Source organism: Oxyura jamaicensis, chromosome 2 (assembly GCF_011077185.1).
Source record: "Oxyura jamaicensis isolate SHBP4307 breed ruddy duck chromosome 2, BPBGC_Ojam_1.0, whole genome shotgun sequence".
Taxonomy (NCBI): Eukaryota; Metazoa; Chordata; class Aves; order Anseriformes; family Anatidae; genus Oxyura; species Oxyura jamaicensis.
The window spans coordinates 37,163,419-37,179,995 of NC_048894.1; the positions used below are offsets into that span (position 1 = coordinate 37,163,419).

Sequence of the window (16,577 nt, forward strand, 5' to 3'; positions counted from 1 at the left end):
AAGGCCTCCTCTTTGTTAGTGGTTCTTTTCCTTGAGCTAAATGTTTCAGACAGTGGTCAAATAGATCATGCAGCAAGTTTCCTACCATCAACAGCCCCGTGCTTTGCCTTAAAGTGAGGTTGCAAATACAGTGATCCCATCACCTGGCTTTCAGCCTGTCACAGCACTGTTGGTGTCAAACAGCTCTTCAAGGATCCTTACCCAGTGCTTGGGTAAAAAGGCGTGTCACCAGCCCAGCTGTAGTTTTCTCCCAAGAAATTGTTTCAGCTTCAGTCTGCCGAGTCTTGGCACTGTTAACCTCTTCTGTCAGTCTCAGATACATTTTACAGGTTGTAGGATGCCTACTGCCCCATCTGCACTCATCTCGTCCTCAACAAATCGTGAGACAGCCGAACAAGGAACCTCCCATCCCTTGCTTTGAATGCAGCACGAGAACAGTACTGGAACGTGCAGTAATTGTTGCAGAAGCTGATTGAACAGACAACTAACTCAAATAATCCTAGAGGTTTTCAGCAAAGATTTTCAGAGAAGAAAAGCTGTGCTTCCTGCAGTTCAGAACAAACAGAACATAAGAAAACAAGGCTGCACGTTCGATCGTGGAGAGGTAAACACTGAATTACGAATCTTAAAGATTTGTCTCAGGCTTTTTGGGGGACGGCACTGTGTGGGGGGTTTGCTTGCAAGTCTGCATTTCCTGGCGAGTGCAGGCTCATACATTTGTGCTTCGATACCTTACAGCACTATACACAAGCTGCAGTTGCTTGTCCCCTCAGCAGTCACTGCAGCCCAGGGGGAATGTCTCATCAGATTCCCTCCTGCTGAAATGAGGGGAAGGATTCTTTCCGAGTACCCCTATTTCAAGGAACGGTTCCTTGTTCAGTCACTCCAGAATGTAAATAGGACAGTGTGCTTGTCACGAAGAATAAAACCAAGGGGTTTTGTGTTCATGAAGATCATGACTGACAGGTCAGAGCTTGATGCTTGAAGGAAGCAGGGTTTTTCCCTAGAAAAGTACAATAAATGGGGCTGTTGGGAAGTGTGGTGCCCTAAAATAAAAACCCGACGAGGTTCCTCTATGTTTTACCAGTGTAATGATAAAAAGATTCTGAGAAACCTTTAAATGTTATTTTCCTTATGACTTTGAAGTTATTAAGTGTATTATAAGCGGCTTTACCCTTTATTTCCCTTAATGCACACGCTTTCTTCAGCCCAAAAGACATCTCTTTCATAAACCACTCCTCAGACTTGCACCAAAATGGCCGTTTAACAAAAGACATTTCAAAACCCTTTGCTTCTGTAATCATCCTCATTCCCTCTAACCTCTTTCTGTCATCCCCTGTTACACTCAGATGGAGAGCTGTGGGGCAAAGACACAGCTCTCTTAGTTTCACCTACTTGGGTAGGGGTATTAAAAACTCACCCATGCTCCCCTCTACAGCAAAAGGTGACACACTCAGACACAAAAGCACCCCGCCTTACCAGTCACCTCAGGTACTGTTAACAAGAAGTTCTTTTCTTACCTTGAAGTTATCCTGCCAAAAGGCCTTGAACGTCTTAACTCCATAATGCATATAGCAGTAATAAATGTCAGCATCGCCTCCATAGATCTTTCCTGTTGATGCACAAAAATATTTTGGAAGTCTCTTCTTTCTAGGATTTAATGGTCCTGTAGGGAAACATCACTTTCACCTTAAAAGCCTTTTATTGGATCCTACTCCATCGTAATTGATGCGGGAAAAAAAAATAAAAAAAAATAAAAAATTAATTGACCTATATAAACATACGCTGTACAAACAATTAAATAAATGTGATGCTACTCTAGGCTGAAGGAAACAGAAAGCAACCCCTGCTGTTCTGATGCTACTGAGTTGGAGAAACATTTTTTTCACACTGTCAAACCGTAATATATCATCTGCGAAAATGTTTATTCATCTTATATTTGTGCTATCAGCTAAGGAAAGACTTAAGAAGAAAAAGTAGACTAAGAATTACTTCTTCCCTGAGGAAAAATGGTAGAATGAGATACGTGTTCATCTCCACACTTAGATTTAAGCTTAGTGAGCTGGTTTGTGAGTTACCTGGTGTTACAGCTTTATTGGACTGAATCGTTTTCGTCCCCCTGTGACATTTACTTTAGCAGTTTGCTGTGTGCTCATCTGATACAACGAATATGAAGTATTCCTATTGGATTTGCATTAATTAACTGGAAAATAGTGACTATTCAGTTATTACATCATTTTAGTTAGTAGGGTGCTTTTAGAGTGAATAAAAGAAAGCACTTACATTGAAAGCCTTTTCTTCCAGCCCTTCAGTGTATAGGTAAGGTACTGATTAGAGTCAGCTGCCACATTGAGCACCACAGGCACCTTTCTGCTGATGAAGGCTTTTGCGAGGATAGCCTTTTAAATCCTGAAGCACGTTTCCACTGACAACCTTGGATACAACTCTTAATTCATAGGTGCGTTGGTATTGTTAGCCAGCACTATTCATGCCTTTGAGAAGCGTTTATCGGCAAGAAATTAGTATCTGCTCTGCTTATGCTTTTCAGTTACAGGATGATGAAAATCCTGCATGAAAATCGGGAAGTGCTTTATTTCTGCCCTATAATTGGCTCCCTGAGGCAAACGAACTGAGTCACAGAAACTACAGTGAAAAAGCAGGGTATCCAAATGTTCACCTCGGAAACTGAGGGTGATATAGGAGCCAAATTAAGAAAAAAATAAAACCAACAGTGTACATTGTGTATTGTTTTCTACTTCATTTCTAGCTTCATTTCCATGCGTATGTGAAAGCAACTGTGCGCTGTTATTTAATGAAATTGTTTGCAAGTACACAGACCAATTAAAGAAATTACACAAGATGTGTAAGAAGATACAACTTCTGTGCATTTGGCCTCTCTTAAACTTCACATAAACTATTTTGACGCCTGAACATTTTGGACTTTCAACCCACCTTCAACCCCTCTATCCTGACCCCCTGGTGCTGGTTTCAATATCCAACTGTATCAATTTCAATATCCTTGATTTCAAAATCAAGGGGTTGTTTTAACAATCCCTTTTCCATCCTTCATTTAATTTAGCCAGTCCTCTGTTCCATCTTCATTCAGCCTTTACATTGCTTTGGTTGTCTGGATTGTTCCCTTTGAACTCATCCTCTCTAACGCTCGTCTCATTCAGAGCCCCGCTTGCTCTAAGCGCCACCAGCCTGCACAACTCCTCCTGCCAGCATAACCTGCACGCTCTTGTCGAGAGGCAACTCCTGCGACTGGTCTGCACCTGTGAGTTTTGTGGTCTCACAAGGAAGTGTTAAAATGTGTTAAAACACCCCAGAGGGCCACCTGCCTGTGCTGTAGGGCTTCATGGTCACTCACCAGCCCACACGTGTCGCACCGTAACGCCACCCCTGGGCTCCAACCAACCCTGGGCGTGCAGGCACCACGTCGACTAAGCTCACACATCGACTTGAGACAGGGGCACGGTGAAGGTACACACTGACTCCAGACAGCTGAACTAACTCAGACTCATTCAGAGTCACAAGTTGGAATTGATTACGTGACTATAAAACTAAAACTGTTTGCACTTTATAAACGGAAAACCAGCAGTTTTCTTGTCAAACCCAACCCTAAGCTGCTCTGACAGGTACGGGAACAGTTTGGTATCAGACACGGAAACCTCCTCACAGAGCCTACGTGCCCGGTCAGGCCGGTGACAGAAAACCAAGAAACCAAGAAGTTGTAGCACTCAGTGACTACAGCTAACTCAGAAGTTAGGAACTTCAACACCACGCCAAGACCCCGAGTTCCTCCTTTGGCGACAAACAACTGGCAGTTGAGCAATTACCACGAATAGAAAACCTCCTCATGAACTTTATTTCTCTTTAGCTTTGTAAGCAGTTGGGATCCAAAAGAGGTCGAATTGCAATCCAGTAAATGCTTTCGCTATTCAAAAGTATTTGCAAAGTTCATTCTGTTGCAACACTTCTTACAAGTAAAATATTCATTAAATACAGGAGTTTTTAAACAAGGTTTATATAAAGCTAGTCCTTAAAAGGGAAACCATCAGTAGAAGTATCCTATGATAGTAAAATTGGCAGACGGCTACTTTAAACTGTCCAGAGCAGAGACCTTGTCTTTATGTGGAACAACTGAAATAACAAAGTTTTGACGTTACTGGAACTTCAGCCTCATATCAAGAAACAGAATGAAATAATTGAAAAATACCGCCAGAAACTGAATTTACTTACAGTCCTGTGGTTCAACCACAGAATTCAAAATAAATACTCTTCAGTCAATCAATGAAAAAAATATTACAGTACTTCGTAGGTATGAAATGGAATGGTTTCAACTGGACTGCCATTATCCCAATTAAATGAATATTCAAAGTGGCGTGGTTTTCCCCTTCTCTGCAGTGTTCTGCCAACTGTATAATTTTAAGGCATGGAAGAGGCTTTTGAACCACGCTAGGTGTGCTTTTGATGCAGAACACAGTTCTTCTGTTGTACGGCATTTTGGTTAGAAGAGTAAGGAAAATTATCAGGCAGAAATCAGTCCAGGGAAAAAGCAACAAATCACTTTCAAAGCTTTTGCTTAAAAAAAAATGAACAGGGAAATTCAGAATATATTTCTCACCTTTTCTAGTAGATTGCGTGACCACTTCTAAATAGGGATCACGGTAGTAAAGAAGAGAGAAACAACTAGATCCTACATTTTCTAAGAACACTGAAGTGCTTGGAGAATATTGGTACAGAAATTATATTACACATGTACAATCACTTGTAAATATTTTAACATAGCTCCAAAGATAAAAATGTTGGTAATGTTACAGAATTCTGTTAGGTCCCCAAATATGGTTACTTGTATTAAAAAAAACAAAACAAAACAAAACTCTATTAAGGTTTTTGTATTCTGTAAGGTCATTTAGTGACACGTGTAGGCCACTGACCCCTGCTATTTGTGTATCATTTTAGTTCTCTCCCACAACATATTTCATAGCAATGAGGAAGTTGGGGAAAATCACATGGAAGGGGCAGATGGTGACATCTAATTCCTATTTTAGTGGCGAGCCACTGAAAGTAGTCTTAACCAGCTTTGCCATTTTATCTGCTTTTCTGCCTTCCAAAACCCCCACAACTATTGCTGAACTTGATTGGCAAAGAGAACGTAAGCAGCGGGAATGGGAAATGTCATTTCATGTTGGAGTCATCTGCCTCACACAAGTGTATCATGAGGCTTGTTTACCCAGTGTGCCTAAAATAGGTATATCATTTGCTTATTGCTTGAAGATCTGCGAGAGTTAATAAAATTCAGAAGAGAGTATCCTCGGTAAATATGCTGTTTGAGATAAATACAGATACGGCCTTCGTATCTAAGCCTCCCGGTTTCAGCCTGTTTAAGCCCAAATACCGTTTTCATGACACTACAAGCTTAGTGACAAAATAACATATGGCACAGTAACTTCTCCAGCAAAGATATGTGGACAAGAAAATATTACAGAGTAAAATCTGAGCAAGTGGAACATTCGCCTTGAACTAGATACAAACCTATTTTGCTACGGTCAGTCACAGAAAATCCCGAGTATGTTTCTGTCCCTACTTTTCAATTTCAAGTGTACCTTTAGAAGATGGAGTAGGGCCTTTCCCACTCTGTAAAGTGGATAGAATTTTGGCATTAATTTCTGTGGGTTAAAAAGCCCCGTGTAGTTAAAACATCGAGATAGCAGTATGCTAAGGAGCAAAATAAGTACAATGCCAAAGAAATGCTGAATTGAGCAATGGAGTTAGTGATGCAATTAGCGAAATCTGTTCTTTTGTCTTGGCAAAATATCAGCAACTCACAGGATTCCTGAAAAGTCGGTCTTTTACTCACAGCAAGAGTCCACATCCAGTCCTGGCCCCTCGCTCCCGGGAGCACAGTCCTGCCCCGCCACTCCCTGCTCCTCGCAGACCCCAGCGCCGTCTTCATTGGTATCGCAGCTGGCAGGACATGTTTCTTCCGACGATGCCCCATCGTGATGGGTACCTCTGCCATTGCTGCCACCTACCTCATCCCCCAAGTCTATCACGTCACCTGGCTGCTGCTCTGGGTCAGGCCTTGCTGCTGCTGAGATTTGTGCTTCTAAGTTTCTTGTGTTCTCTGTGACTTCAAATTCCTGCTTCTCCGACGTCTGCTTCTCCCCGCTACTCAGCTTGGCCTTCACGGATTTCTTCATTTGTTTGCTGTGGATGTCTTCTTTGGAGAACCTCCAGTGAAACTACAAATAAGAGATGCAAATGTTAACGGCCACTTGAAACAATCTCAGGCTGACATTTGCTTTCCTGAGTTGAAATGTTTTTGGTATTTAGTTTTAATTCGAAGTTAGTCTGACCAGAAAGACCTAAGATGAAAAAAATTGCGTGACTAAATCAGACAGCCTTAAGATCATGTGTGCCTACATGTATGTATGCATCTATTGCACAGAGAAAGGAGACTGTTATGCATTCTGCTTCTGCTGTTGTACGTACCCAGTAGGGTCCTTTCTAAAACATATTTCATCACTGGGGCCCAGGGCATCCTGGCAGACAGTGTGCACTGTGTGGAAAGCAGGTCTGGAAAGCTGCACAAGTGTTGACAGAGGAAGCAGTTGTGTGGTATTGTTCCATCATCTTCCACCAGGCTAACAGGGGAACTAGCACTATGCCCACAACTATACCCAAACAGTAAAATATTCTGCACTATTTGTAGGAATGCTTTTTGAAGAGACAATACTGTATCTTGCAGCATTTGCCACAAGACTTGCCACCGTTGCCATTTCAGAACTGTTTTCACTACTGTTGAAAGAAAACCAAACAGCAGTACCTTGAAACCTGGAAATACTGACTTGACAGGTCTAACATACACAGAGTCTGACAAATATGTCATTAATATAGATGCTTCGTTCCTCAAAAAATATATATATGTACTTCTCAAGGAAAGCCAGACCAGTTTCCAAGCCACTGCTAAGCCGTCCTACAGCACGCTAAGCCCACGTGAGCACACACAGCCATTTCACCAGGGCTGTCCATGCTGAGGCAAATTCAGGGATGGGTTAGGAGGAAGTGCTCAGTACTCTCCGTATGTCACAAATAAAAAAAGCCGTTTTTTTCCCCTGCGGCCATGGCTGTGTCAAAGTTGGTCAAGAGAACAATTTACATTCATCAATGTTTGATTTAGCTATTTATTCCTTAAGCACAAAGCAATTCAAAGCCCATTAGGTTTATTAGATTGCAAAGATGGAGCAGCGCTCTTTCCTGCTGCTTGTCAGAAGGCAGTATTAAATAAAATAATAAGAAAAGGAAAGGAATTGGCTTTCACAAGATTCTTAGTTTAACTTAGAGGAAGCTTTCTTTCCTTTTTCTATAAATTGTAATGGTATTTAAGTGAAAGGTAGCTTCTCAGTTCTGGAGCTCAATTGTTTAAAATTCACAGACACCTGAGTGTTTTCCTCTTTGATTTGCAGAAGTGCTGGACACCCACAGCTCCTTTGTAACTCAGAGCTCTCTCTGACAGAAGACAAGATCAGAGCCCTGAACATGATAAAGATCAAACCGTAGGAGATTGTGCATATGCATGTGTAGTTATTCAGGCATATACACTGTATTTCACCAAAAAAAAAATGTATACAGCTAGTTTCTGCTGAAATAAGCACCACTTTTTAATTAAGTTAATGAACATGATTACCTCATCATCGGTTGAATATTGCACTGAGAAGAGTACTTGTGTCTTACCAGAGAGAGAAAAACGTTCTACCAATCCTTGCACGTTTTCCTTTCTGTTCACGTGGCTAAACTGAACAGCAGCGGGTTGGTAAGCACAGATAGGATGGATCCGTTTCCAACACTGCAACATCCTTTTAATCTTATCGGTGTATTTCCCTCCACGAAGTGGTTATCTACAAACATTTTAGACATGCCCTACCTAAGCTGAAAAAAACCCTGAGAGCTTATGATGTTACATGTGCAGAATATTCAGCAACTTAATCAAATGCTAAGTTTGGTGTCTTTGAAGTGACTCATAACAGCCATTTACAGACGTTGGCCAAGTCTCAGAAATATCTATATAATTATAACCAATGTGCCCTATTTTCCTTGACCTTTAGGCTGAAAATGCATGCTAGTAATTTTTGCCCTCAAGTATGTCCGTACATTTAATACTGCCAACAAGTGAATCCTTTGTTTTGTCAACCAAACATTGTTAAATAAGCTTTTACGTCCCCGAATGAAAAAATGTAAGCAGATTATTGAGTCATCTGGGTGGCATGCATTTGTTATTACAATACAAGAAAATAGTATCACACTGTTTTCTCTGTTTGAAGGCTTACAATTGATTACAGCTTCCCGCCCCTTCAATTCAAACCACACAAAGTGATAGTAAAAGAATGACTGAGTATGGGCACCCCAACCCTTATCCCAGCATCCCTTTAATCACTTGAAAACGAAGAGCAGAAACAAGAAAGATGGGCTTTGTAGCAAGTTCACAGTGTAATTTGGCTCCAGCTTCACTAACAAGAGAGGGTAAATCCTAAATCACAGCCATACTCCCAGCAGTTCTCTCCTACTCCGGTCCGTTCAAATAGTTTCCTGTTCTCCACTGTATCTAACAGGTGACTTTCACAGAACCAGGCTCCAGTCCAGTGAGGGCTTTATAGATGAAAACTATCTGTAGTTCCCTAAACCAGTGGGTAAAATGCTCTCAGTGCTCAGCTCCGCCTCGCATTCCCAATATCCTACTCTAGCTCAGCTTTGGCAGGGCCTCGAGCACACCAATCCTTCTGATGACATTTGGCTAGCCAACACTCAGGCAACTGCACAGAGCTAGAAAAAAAATGAGGCCGTATTAGCAACTTTTTCATCACTTTGTTTCGGAGATCTTTTCCATACTTCACCTGGCTTTCCGATCATTCCCTTGTATGCTGAAAGGGCAGGGCAAATTCAAACTCGATCGGGAGGTCAGCACTTGCCCAGTTTCCAATTTAAGGCAGTCCTTGCATTTCCTCCTCAGCCGTACAGCCTGACAGGTTTGGGCAGGGGTTCCCACAGCTACACTTTCAAAAAGGGAAACGTGAATACGTACGTGTATCCACACGTGCAATGTTAGCTGTCAGCTGCCTCCTCTGATCAGTTAGGTGGATTCAGGGGACATTTTGCTTACATTCTAGCAGGATTTGTTAACCCTCGCACTAGACAGAAACATTAGCCGTGATCAGGCCTGCACTGTGCTAGGCTCTCTCTGTAGCAAGACAGAGAACAATTTAAGTAGAAAAGCCAGGCAATGGCTGGGAGACAGTTGTACCAGTTCCACCTTGCAAGACAGTGAATCTGGGCAGAGACTTGATAAGTCACGTATGCAGGTTTATGACAGAGCTGTAAAGAGAAATCTACGTCTTCTGCTGCCATGCGTTCAACAGAGAATGAAATACAAGAGCTTTCACATCATCTGAGCATTTCCTCTCATTTGAACAGTTCAGTTCCTTGTGTCTTGCTACTGTTTGCCAGGCCTCTTTAGCACAGAAATGTTGAACAGGCCATTTTAACTTCTAAGGGAAATCAATTACAATATTAAAATACTGCCAACAAAACACAAAGAAGCCAGGAACATAAGGTTATTTACCTTAGATTCTTTCTTCTTTGCTTTCTGGGGCAAAGAAGGTCTCTGAAGAAATACAATTTGCTTTGTAGATAAATTCCCTTCCCTGAAAAGAAACAAATGCACACTCCTGAGAATGAATTAAATCCACATGCAGCACCGTTCAAAGTGAAAATCCATCTCAGTCATTTATTTCTGCAGGTCAAAGAAGAACAAAATGAAGGATGACCTAAACATTGCCTGTCCCCAGTGTCTTTGAGCAGCCTGGTATTTTGGGGGAAAAAAGATTGACTGGTTAGCCTGATAGCCTGTGACATAACTTTGCTGAATGTTTTAGCATTAGAGTGTAACCAGAATAAATTGTGGTGAAGAAGCAGCAGGAAACCTGCGTCCCAAGGTGCGTGTGCTTAGCAGAGTCTCAGTGACACAGGAGGGCTCCCTCCCCCATGGGGCACACATCCTGGATGGGGCTTTGCACGCCCTACAGGTGCCACCTGCAGCTGGATTTGGGTGCCTTCTGCACTGTCAACCTGACCTGTGTCACTCAAGTTATAAATCGGACACAGAAAGCCAGAAGAAATATATATACATATATATATATACACGCCTTTAAGGGAGGCTTAAAAATCATAATTATGATTTTTCATTCATTCCTATATTTAAACATACATGAAAGACTTAAATCCTATTTTTCCACCAGCACAGATGGCCTCTACTTTTTAGGCTTTTATGTGCTGAAACAATCTTCATCTATATCTCATAAAGAACTGGGCATATTTTTAATTTTTAATATAAAAAATAATGAGTGATCATATTGGTTTATATATAAATATATTCCTGATTAGTTTAGATCCAGAATGTTTCATCTTTGTGATTATCAAGCAGGATGACTGTTTTTCACCACCACTGTGCAGAGTATTCTTAAGTGACTTGCATTTACGTCTAAAAGCTCCAAATATTGGTAACAGCAAAATAGACCCCACAGTGATTATATATGCAAACAAAGCTCCGAGAGTGACGATGTACTCATCTCACGTGGTTCTGCTCAGCAAGACTGTGTACACCAGCACCATTAGACAGATACTGACTAAGAATAAAATAAATTTTCTTCAAATTGGCAACATCTCACTACAAACCAAACCCCAGGTTTTAGTTTTGCTCGAAGTGGAGCTTTTAGGAGATCCAGTGCAGGGATATATTTTTTTTTTACATAGAGGCAAAGCCAATACCCAGAAAATAAGTGCAGAAACCACAGGGCCACGCTGCATTATTTTGCCCACCAGCCATGTGCTTCCTGCCCTCTGTGGCTTGTGATGCTCAGGAAACCCAGCGAACAGCTGCAGGAGGGTTTGCGAGGGTAGCTATTGTGTGCAGGCAAGGAAATCTCTGCACAGAGAACTGCTTGTGGTGCACAGACAGTGCCTTCACGGCCGAAAAAAAAGCAGCGCTCGCCCCCTCCCTACCTGTTTGTCTTCACAATTGGGGTAGGAAGCACACACGTCAGCTGCCAGCCGTACACGGCAAGGGAATTCAGCAGTGGGACGTAGTCTGTCTGCACCTCAGCTCCCTAGGAAAGAAAAATCAACAGTTAACATCATCACTTGGAGCGTGACATTCATTGTGGCAAAAATAATTAAAAAAAAATGCATGTAGGTTTTCTGGGAGGGGCAGAGGGGTTTTGTGTTGCAGTGAATCATTTTGTACGTTCAGCTATGCAGGAAGGAAAACGTGAGACACGGGACCAATCACCAGTTCATCCTAAGTGTTAAATGAATTTCCTTAAAATGGTAAACAGCTGTGATTTTTTTTTTTTTTTTAATAGTACCTAAATCATCCATAAAGCTTTCTATGCTTCTGAATCTGAACAAGACAAACTCGTTGTATTTTACCAGTTATCTCCTCCCAGGCAAACAGATATTCAAGAAGATAAAAGACAACGCTGCTTTACCCAGATCCTGCACTCTAAGCTAGGCTAAGGTCTAGACTAAAGTCTTTAGTCTAGGCTAAAGTAAACCCTGAAGATCTGTCCTGAGATCTGTTAGGTGACGCTGTAATGGTGCATCAAGAGCATGGCCAAAATAGCCAACAACAACAGAAACAAAACCTAAGTGCAGGTCCATTCCTTTTATCACCCAGGAGCACGCATTGCCTCCTTGTTATTTTGAATCAGGAAATCCGTGGGCGAGACCGAAAACATTGCCTTTCTGTGTAGAAGTCTGGCTTTAGTCACAGATCCACACAACACAGCCTTGCTAATGCTCCTTCTAATAAATGGCAAAGCCTGCACTTCACACATAGAGAACTGGTGATTTCAACAAAGATTGCTCCAGTGAGGTGTCTAATCGCCCAGACTTCCACTAATTTAGTGAATAGATGCTGCAGCACATTTACTAGTTTTTAATAAACGCAAAGCAGACAAGTGGCAGCCACTGGCCCCTACAAATCCAGCTATATTCCATCAGAATAGCAATTGGATTTGCCAGAAAGCTCAAGCGCTTGCACTGGGTTCATGTGCATGCAAGGAGTTTGAATTGCCAATTCTCAACACTGGGTAAAGCACAATACTTTCCTCAATGTTAATCAGAGCTCTTCCTCAGAATCCATTTATTTTGTAGAAACAGTCATTTGAACAGAATTAATCCAAATCCTGCCGTAGCATTTCAAAGTATTTAGGTGATTTCCAACCTCAGCTATTCCTTTCTTGTAATGCATGTACTACAGGTCACTTGATGTCTTCATAACTGAATAACTGCCTGACTATACCTATTCAAAACCTGATCTTGATTGCAAATAGCTGAAGAAGCTCTACCACTCCTGCTTAAAAAGGAGAACATTTGAAAAATCTACCTCAGAAAGTGCCTGCAAGACAACACTCAACTAATGTCACCTCTGATTTCCGTGCAGAGGCTTTCAGGGACTTTGACAGCTACTTTTCAGCACCAGCATGTAAAGACCAGCACTGCTAACCCCAGGTGAGGCAAGAGATGTCCTGAGAAAGGGAGCAATACCACGTGGCCTCTGACTCCTTTCCTCTGAAGCGATACGGACGGATCACACAGCTGTGATTGTAGTGGATCCAGAGGCTCTCCAGACTCCCATTTTCCTCCTTTCCCTCCCCTCTCTCCACAACCTCTGTTAGAAGGGTATCTCCTCCTGCTTTTCATTTTTTAAAATAGAGTTTTCAAGGGTAATGCAAAAAATGATGACATATCTAGATGCCTTTAATAGCTAACGTCTCAAAAACAGATTAAGCACACACTGAGATTTATCAGGTTGGCCAACAACGCCTTCCAAAAAGGCAGATGAAAATAGGAGCATTAAGAATAAGGTCAGAGCACCCACCATCGCCAGCCCACCACGAGGCACCTGGAAGGACAACGTAATAGGATCTGACCTATTCCTGTCACACAGTGCTTGTAAATGAAAAACCAGAGGGTTTACACTCATTAGGGAGTGTAAGAACAGCAGGTCAGGAAAGACTGGCAGAGCAGATCTTGCTTGTGCCCGAAGCAACCTCCAGTGTTGCAAAGAGGACTTCTATTTTGAATTCGTTGCCTAAGGTCAGTGATTACCAAGGAGACCCTTCTCCTTACATCAGGATGCCCAACAAACATGTCAAAAACCAGACAAAGACTATGGCGACGAGGAAGGACGTGGGTACCACGCAGAGCTCATTTGGCTGCTGCAGAAGCCAACTTGTCTCAGGGATGCGCTGTCGCTCCTGCCACAGCCCGCGGTCCCCGCAGGCTCCGAGAGGCGAGACAGGGCTGGTGTGGACCTGTCTGACCTGTCAGGATTAAGCACCAGCTGCAGCCGATGAGGCTGCATTGCACAGTCCCAGTGCTGCAGAAGGGAAAAGAGAAGGTAAATCGCATCCAAAAGTGTAAAGTTACTGGAAATCAAGTCGATTAAGCTAAAAGAAAATAAAAGGAAAATATGGAAAAGGCAAAAAAAAAAATCTGCTGAAAGAGTGCTGTGAGGTGGTTTATTGCTTTTTGTACGGGCTGGTGGCTGACACCACGATTTGCATGATGGCCTGTTTGGAGGAAGGATGTGTATACATTATGCAGAGGTACACACCTCCTCCGAGCTCCACAGGCCCTTTGACAAGCCCTCACCGACTCTGCACGACGCTTCGGTGGAGTCGGGCACTGCACCTCTTCCCCAGGTCCCCGGGGGAACGAACTCCTCCTAATAATTGCCTTCGTTTGAAGGTGCCAGACAAGAGAAAGAGTCGCTCCTGAATAAACAGGTGTAATTCATACGGGCTTCTAGCTCCTTCCTTGCAAATGCAGGTAATTGCAGCTTTAAAACCGCAAGAAATGAATTATCCGTCCCCCTCCCGAATCAGCAGCCGTAATCCCATCCCACAACCAGAATTTGCCTACCAGCAGGAGTCACGGTTATACAGACCTCAGGACAGCTAGACAAAGAACTGGTGTCACATTAAATGCTTTCCTGGGCTGAAGTGCTCCTAAACAACAATATACTGGGGGCTGGGAGCAGAGGAAGAGAAACATATTTATTTTATATTTAATACTGTATTAAAATTGTTTTATCTACTACTATTTCAGACGGAGGAAATTTAATTTCAAGCACACAGTTTCATAAGAGGAAATTTCCGTGCTCTTTCTGCCTAACAGATTCAGGTTTGAAAACCACCAGGAGCAGCAAGTAGATGCCAGAGCTCTCTCTACTGAAAACAAAGTGTTCAAATAATGTGCCTCAAACTGGGAGACATTTCATTCAGTGAGAGGGTGGAAAATTTTAATTAACTTGCTTCCCACTCTCCTGTAGATGATAAGTAATCTCTGATCACACCTTGAGTGTCAAGAAGCCAGAGCATATTGAGCTAGGTTTTTCCCTTGACTTACATCACATGAAAAGAATTCATTTTATTTATAGTTGTATTGTTTGTTTTCAGGATTGTTTTTCCTTTCACAGAAGCTTTTCCTCATTAGAAAAGAATAAAAAACATGATTAAAAAACGATAAAGATAATATCTAGGGCAAGCCACACAAACAACGGCATTAACCATTTTTCTTTTCTTTTCTTTTCTCCCCCCTACTGCGGCAATTTTAACCACAGCAAGATAATAAACACGACAACTACTAAGCTCTTCTGAGACTGAAAAAAGTTCATTAGAAATCATTCTTTTCTGGGTTAAGTGAATGTGATTTAGTTACAAGGCAGCTATGGACTGTCACTATTTAATATTTTTTTCCAACGTGGATTAAAGAGTGGAAGATTGAAAATCCCATTAAATAAATCTTAATAAAAACCTTTAGGAGCAAATCCTAACAGACTGCATCTAAGGTCTATGGACAGATGGCAAAGAGGATGGGAAGTGAGAAACGCAGCCGCTTTGCGAGCGCAACCTACTCCTTGTGGGGGGAAAACAGACAGTGCGTGGCATCCCAGTTCCTGACAAAAAAAACACAACAGAGAACCCACTGAGGGGCAGCGTGCACTCCTGGCCGCTGGGCTGCAAGGCTCCACTGCCACCAGAGCCACGGCTTTTGCTATTTCACTGCAGGAAGGATGAGGGATTGGTGAAGGTAAGCAGGGAGACAAGGAGACTACGTGCAAGCTCCAAATTGGCACGATTTCTCCATTCCTTTTTCAAACTTGTTCCACAAAATAATTTCTCTTAATAACATAACACTATCGATCCATTAAAACCATTTATTGCAAGCAAAAGAGAAGTTCCTCAGGTGTTTCAGCAATAAAAGTTGGACTGTGCTCTTCTAGTATTGTGCTCCTCCTATATTTCAACATATAATGCACTACAGGACCTTGGTGGCAGACAGTGCTGTAGGAAAACACCACCACCAGCCCCCCAAGACCAAGCCAAAATAAACCAAAAACACAATGAAAAAACACAACAACAAACCAAACCAAACAAAAAGCAGGAATAAATGAATCTATGGGCAGCCTTTTGCTCATTGTCCTGGGTATATGTAATTTAGACTTCTTATTAATGACTACTTATTATATGAGAATTCATGCACAGCGCACTGTTTCTGAGAGTAGGATGAGGCTTCAGTACTACACTGGGTAGCATCCTGTTGAGACAGTTTTTCTGAGATTCAAGGGTACCCAATCCCAGTTTCAGTACACACAAGCACTGCTGAGTACAGTTTACGTCTGTCTCCATGTCAAGAGTAAAATAATAATATGAAAATAGAATAAAAAGCCTCCTGTGCCCACAAAGTCCAGTTCTCTCAGGGACTTCTGTGGAGGCACATCCTACTTTCTAGCATGTGTAAACTGGTAAAAATAAATGTCTGAGGAGTCCTGTTATTGCCTGCACCCGTAACACAGAAGCACATCTGTGTACCAGCACTGCTTTGTGTTTACAAAAGCGGAGGGCATTTATAAAAGCTCCTCGAGGTGAATGTATTGACACGGTGTGCTCCCCTCAAAGGAAGCGTGGAGACATCTTAGGAAATGTGTTAAACTTAACATCACGCAGGGAGCATCCTCGTGACAGGACAATTCCACATAATTGGCCACGGAGCACAAGAAATAAATATGATCTAGCAGTCCATTCATACGTTTTCTTAAATAGCTCTGGTATTTGTAGTTTCCCAATTCCTGCAACATTTGCGTGCTATATCTTTAGGTGAGTGCTAATTTTTCCATTTATCCTTCAACTGGTTTTGGACCAAAAACAAACCTAAATAAGCAAAACAAACAAACAAACAAAAAACACTATCTGAGAACCTGTATAACGCAGGTTGCCTTACCACACAGAGCTTAATCTCCTCAACAGAGCTTCCCTGGTGTAATTTCCCTCAGTTACACCTTATTCTCAGACAGGCTTTGGCTTCTGCAAAAAGGCTTTGTGCACCACTTCACCCTTATGAAACTAATCATCTATTTCCAAGCAAGAAACGCAGCCAAAGAACAGACTCTCCACAGCCCCAGGTCCAGTCAACAGGGGAGGAGACCTTGAAAATTGCCCTTCTCTAACTTG

General features: G+C 42.2%; 1 protein-coding gene across 1 annotated transcript in view; it reads right to left on the bottom strand.

Annotated features, from left to right (window-relative positions):
• Positions 1–3,845: 3,845 nt before the first annotated feature.
• RFTN1 (raftlin, lipid raft linker 1) overlaps positions 3,846–16,577 on the bottom strand; it is a 95,976-nt gene continuing 83,244 nt past the window's right edge. Inside the window, exons 8-10 of the mRNA XM_035318864.1 lie at positions 11,062–11,165; positions 9,623–9,704; positions 3,846–6,248 (exon numbers count right to left, since the gene is read on the bottom strand). Coding sequence (XP_035174755.1) covers positions 5,856–6,248; positions 9,623–9,704; positions 11,062–11,165 — 579 coding nt within the window. The 3' untranslated portion in view covers positions 3,846–5,855. The remainder of the gene's footprint in view (positions 6,249–9,622; positions 9,705–11,061; positions 11,166–16,577) is intronic.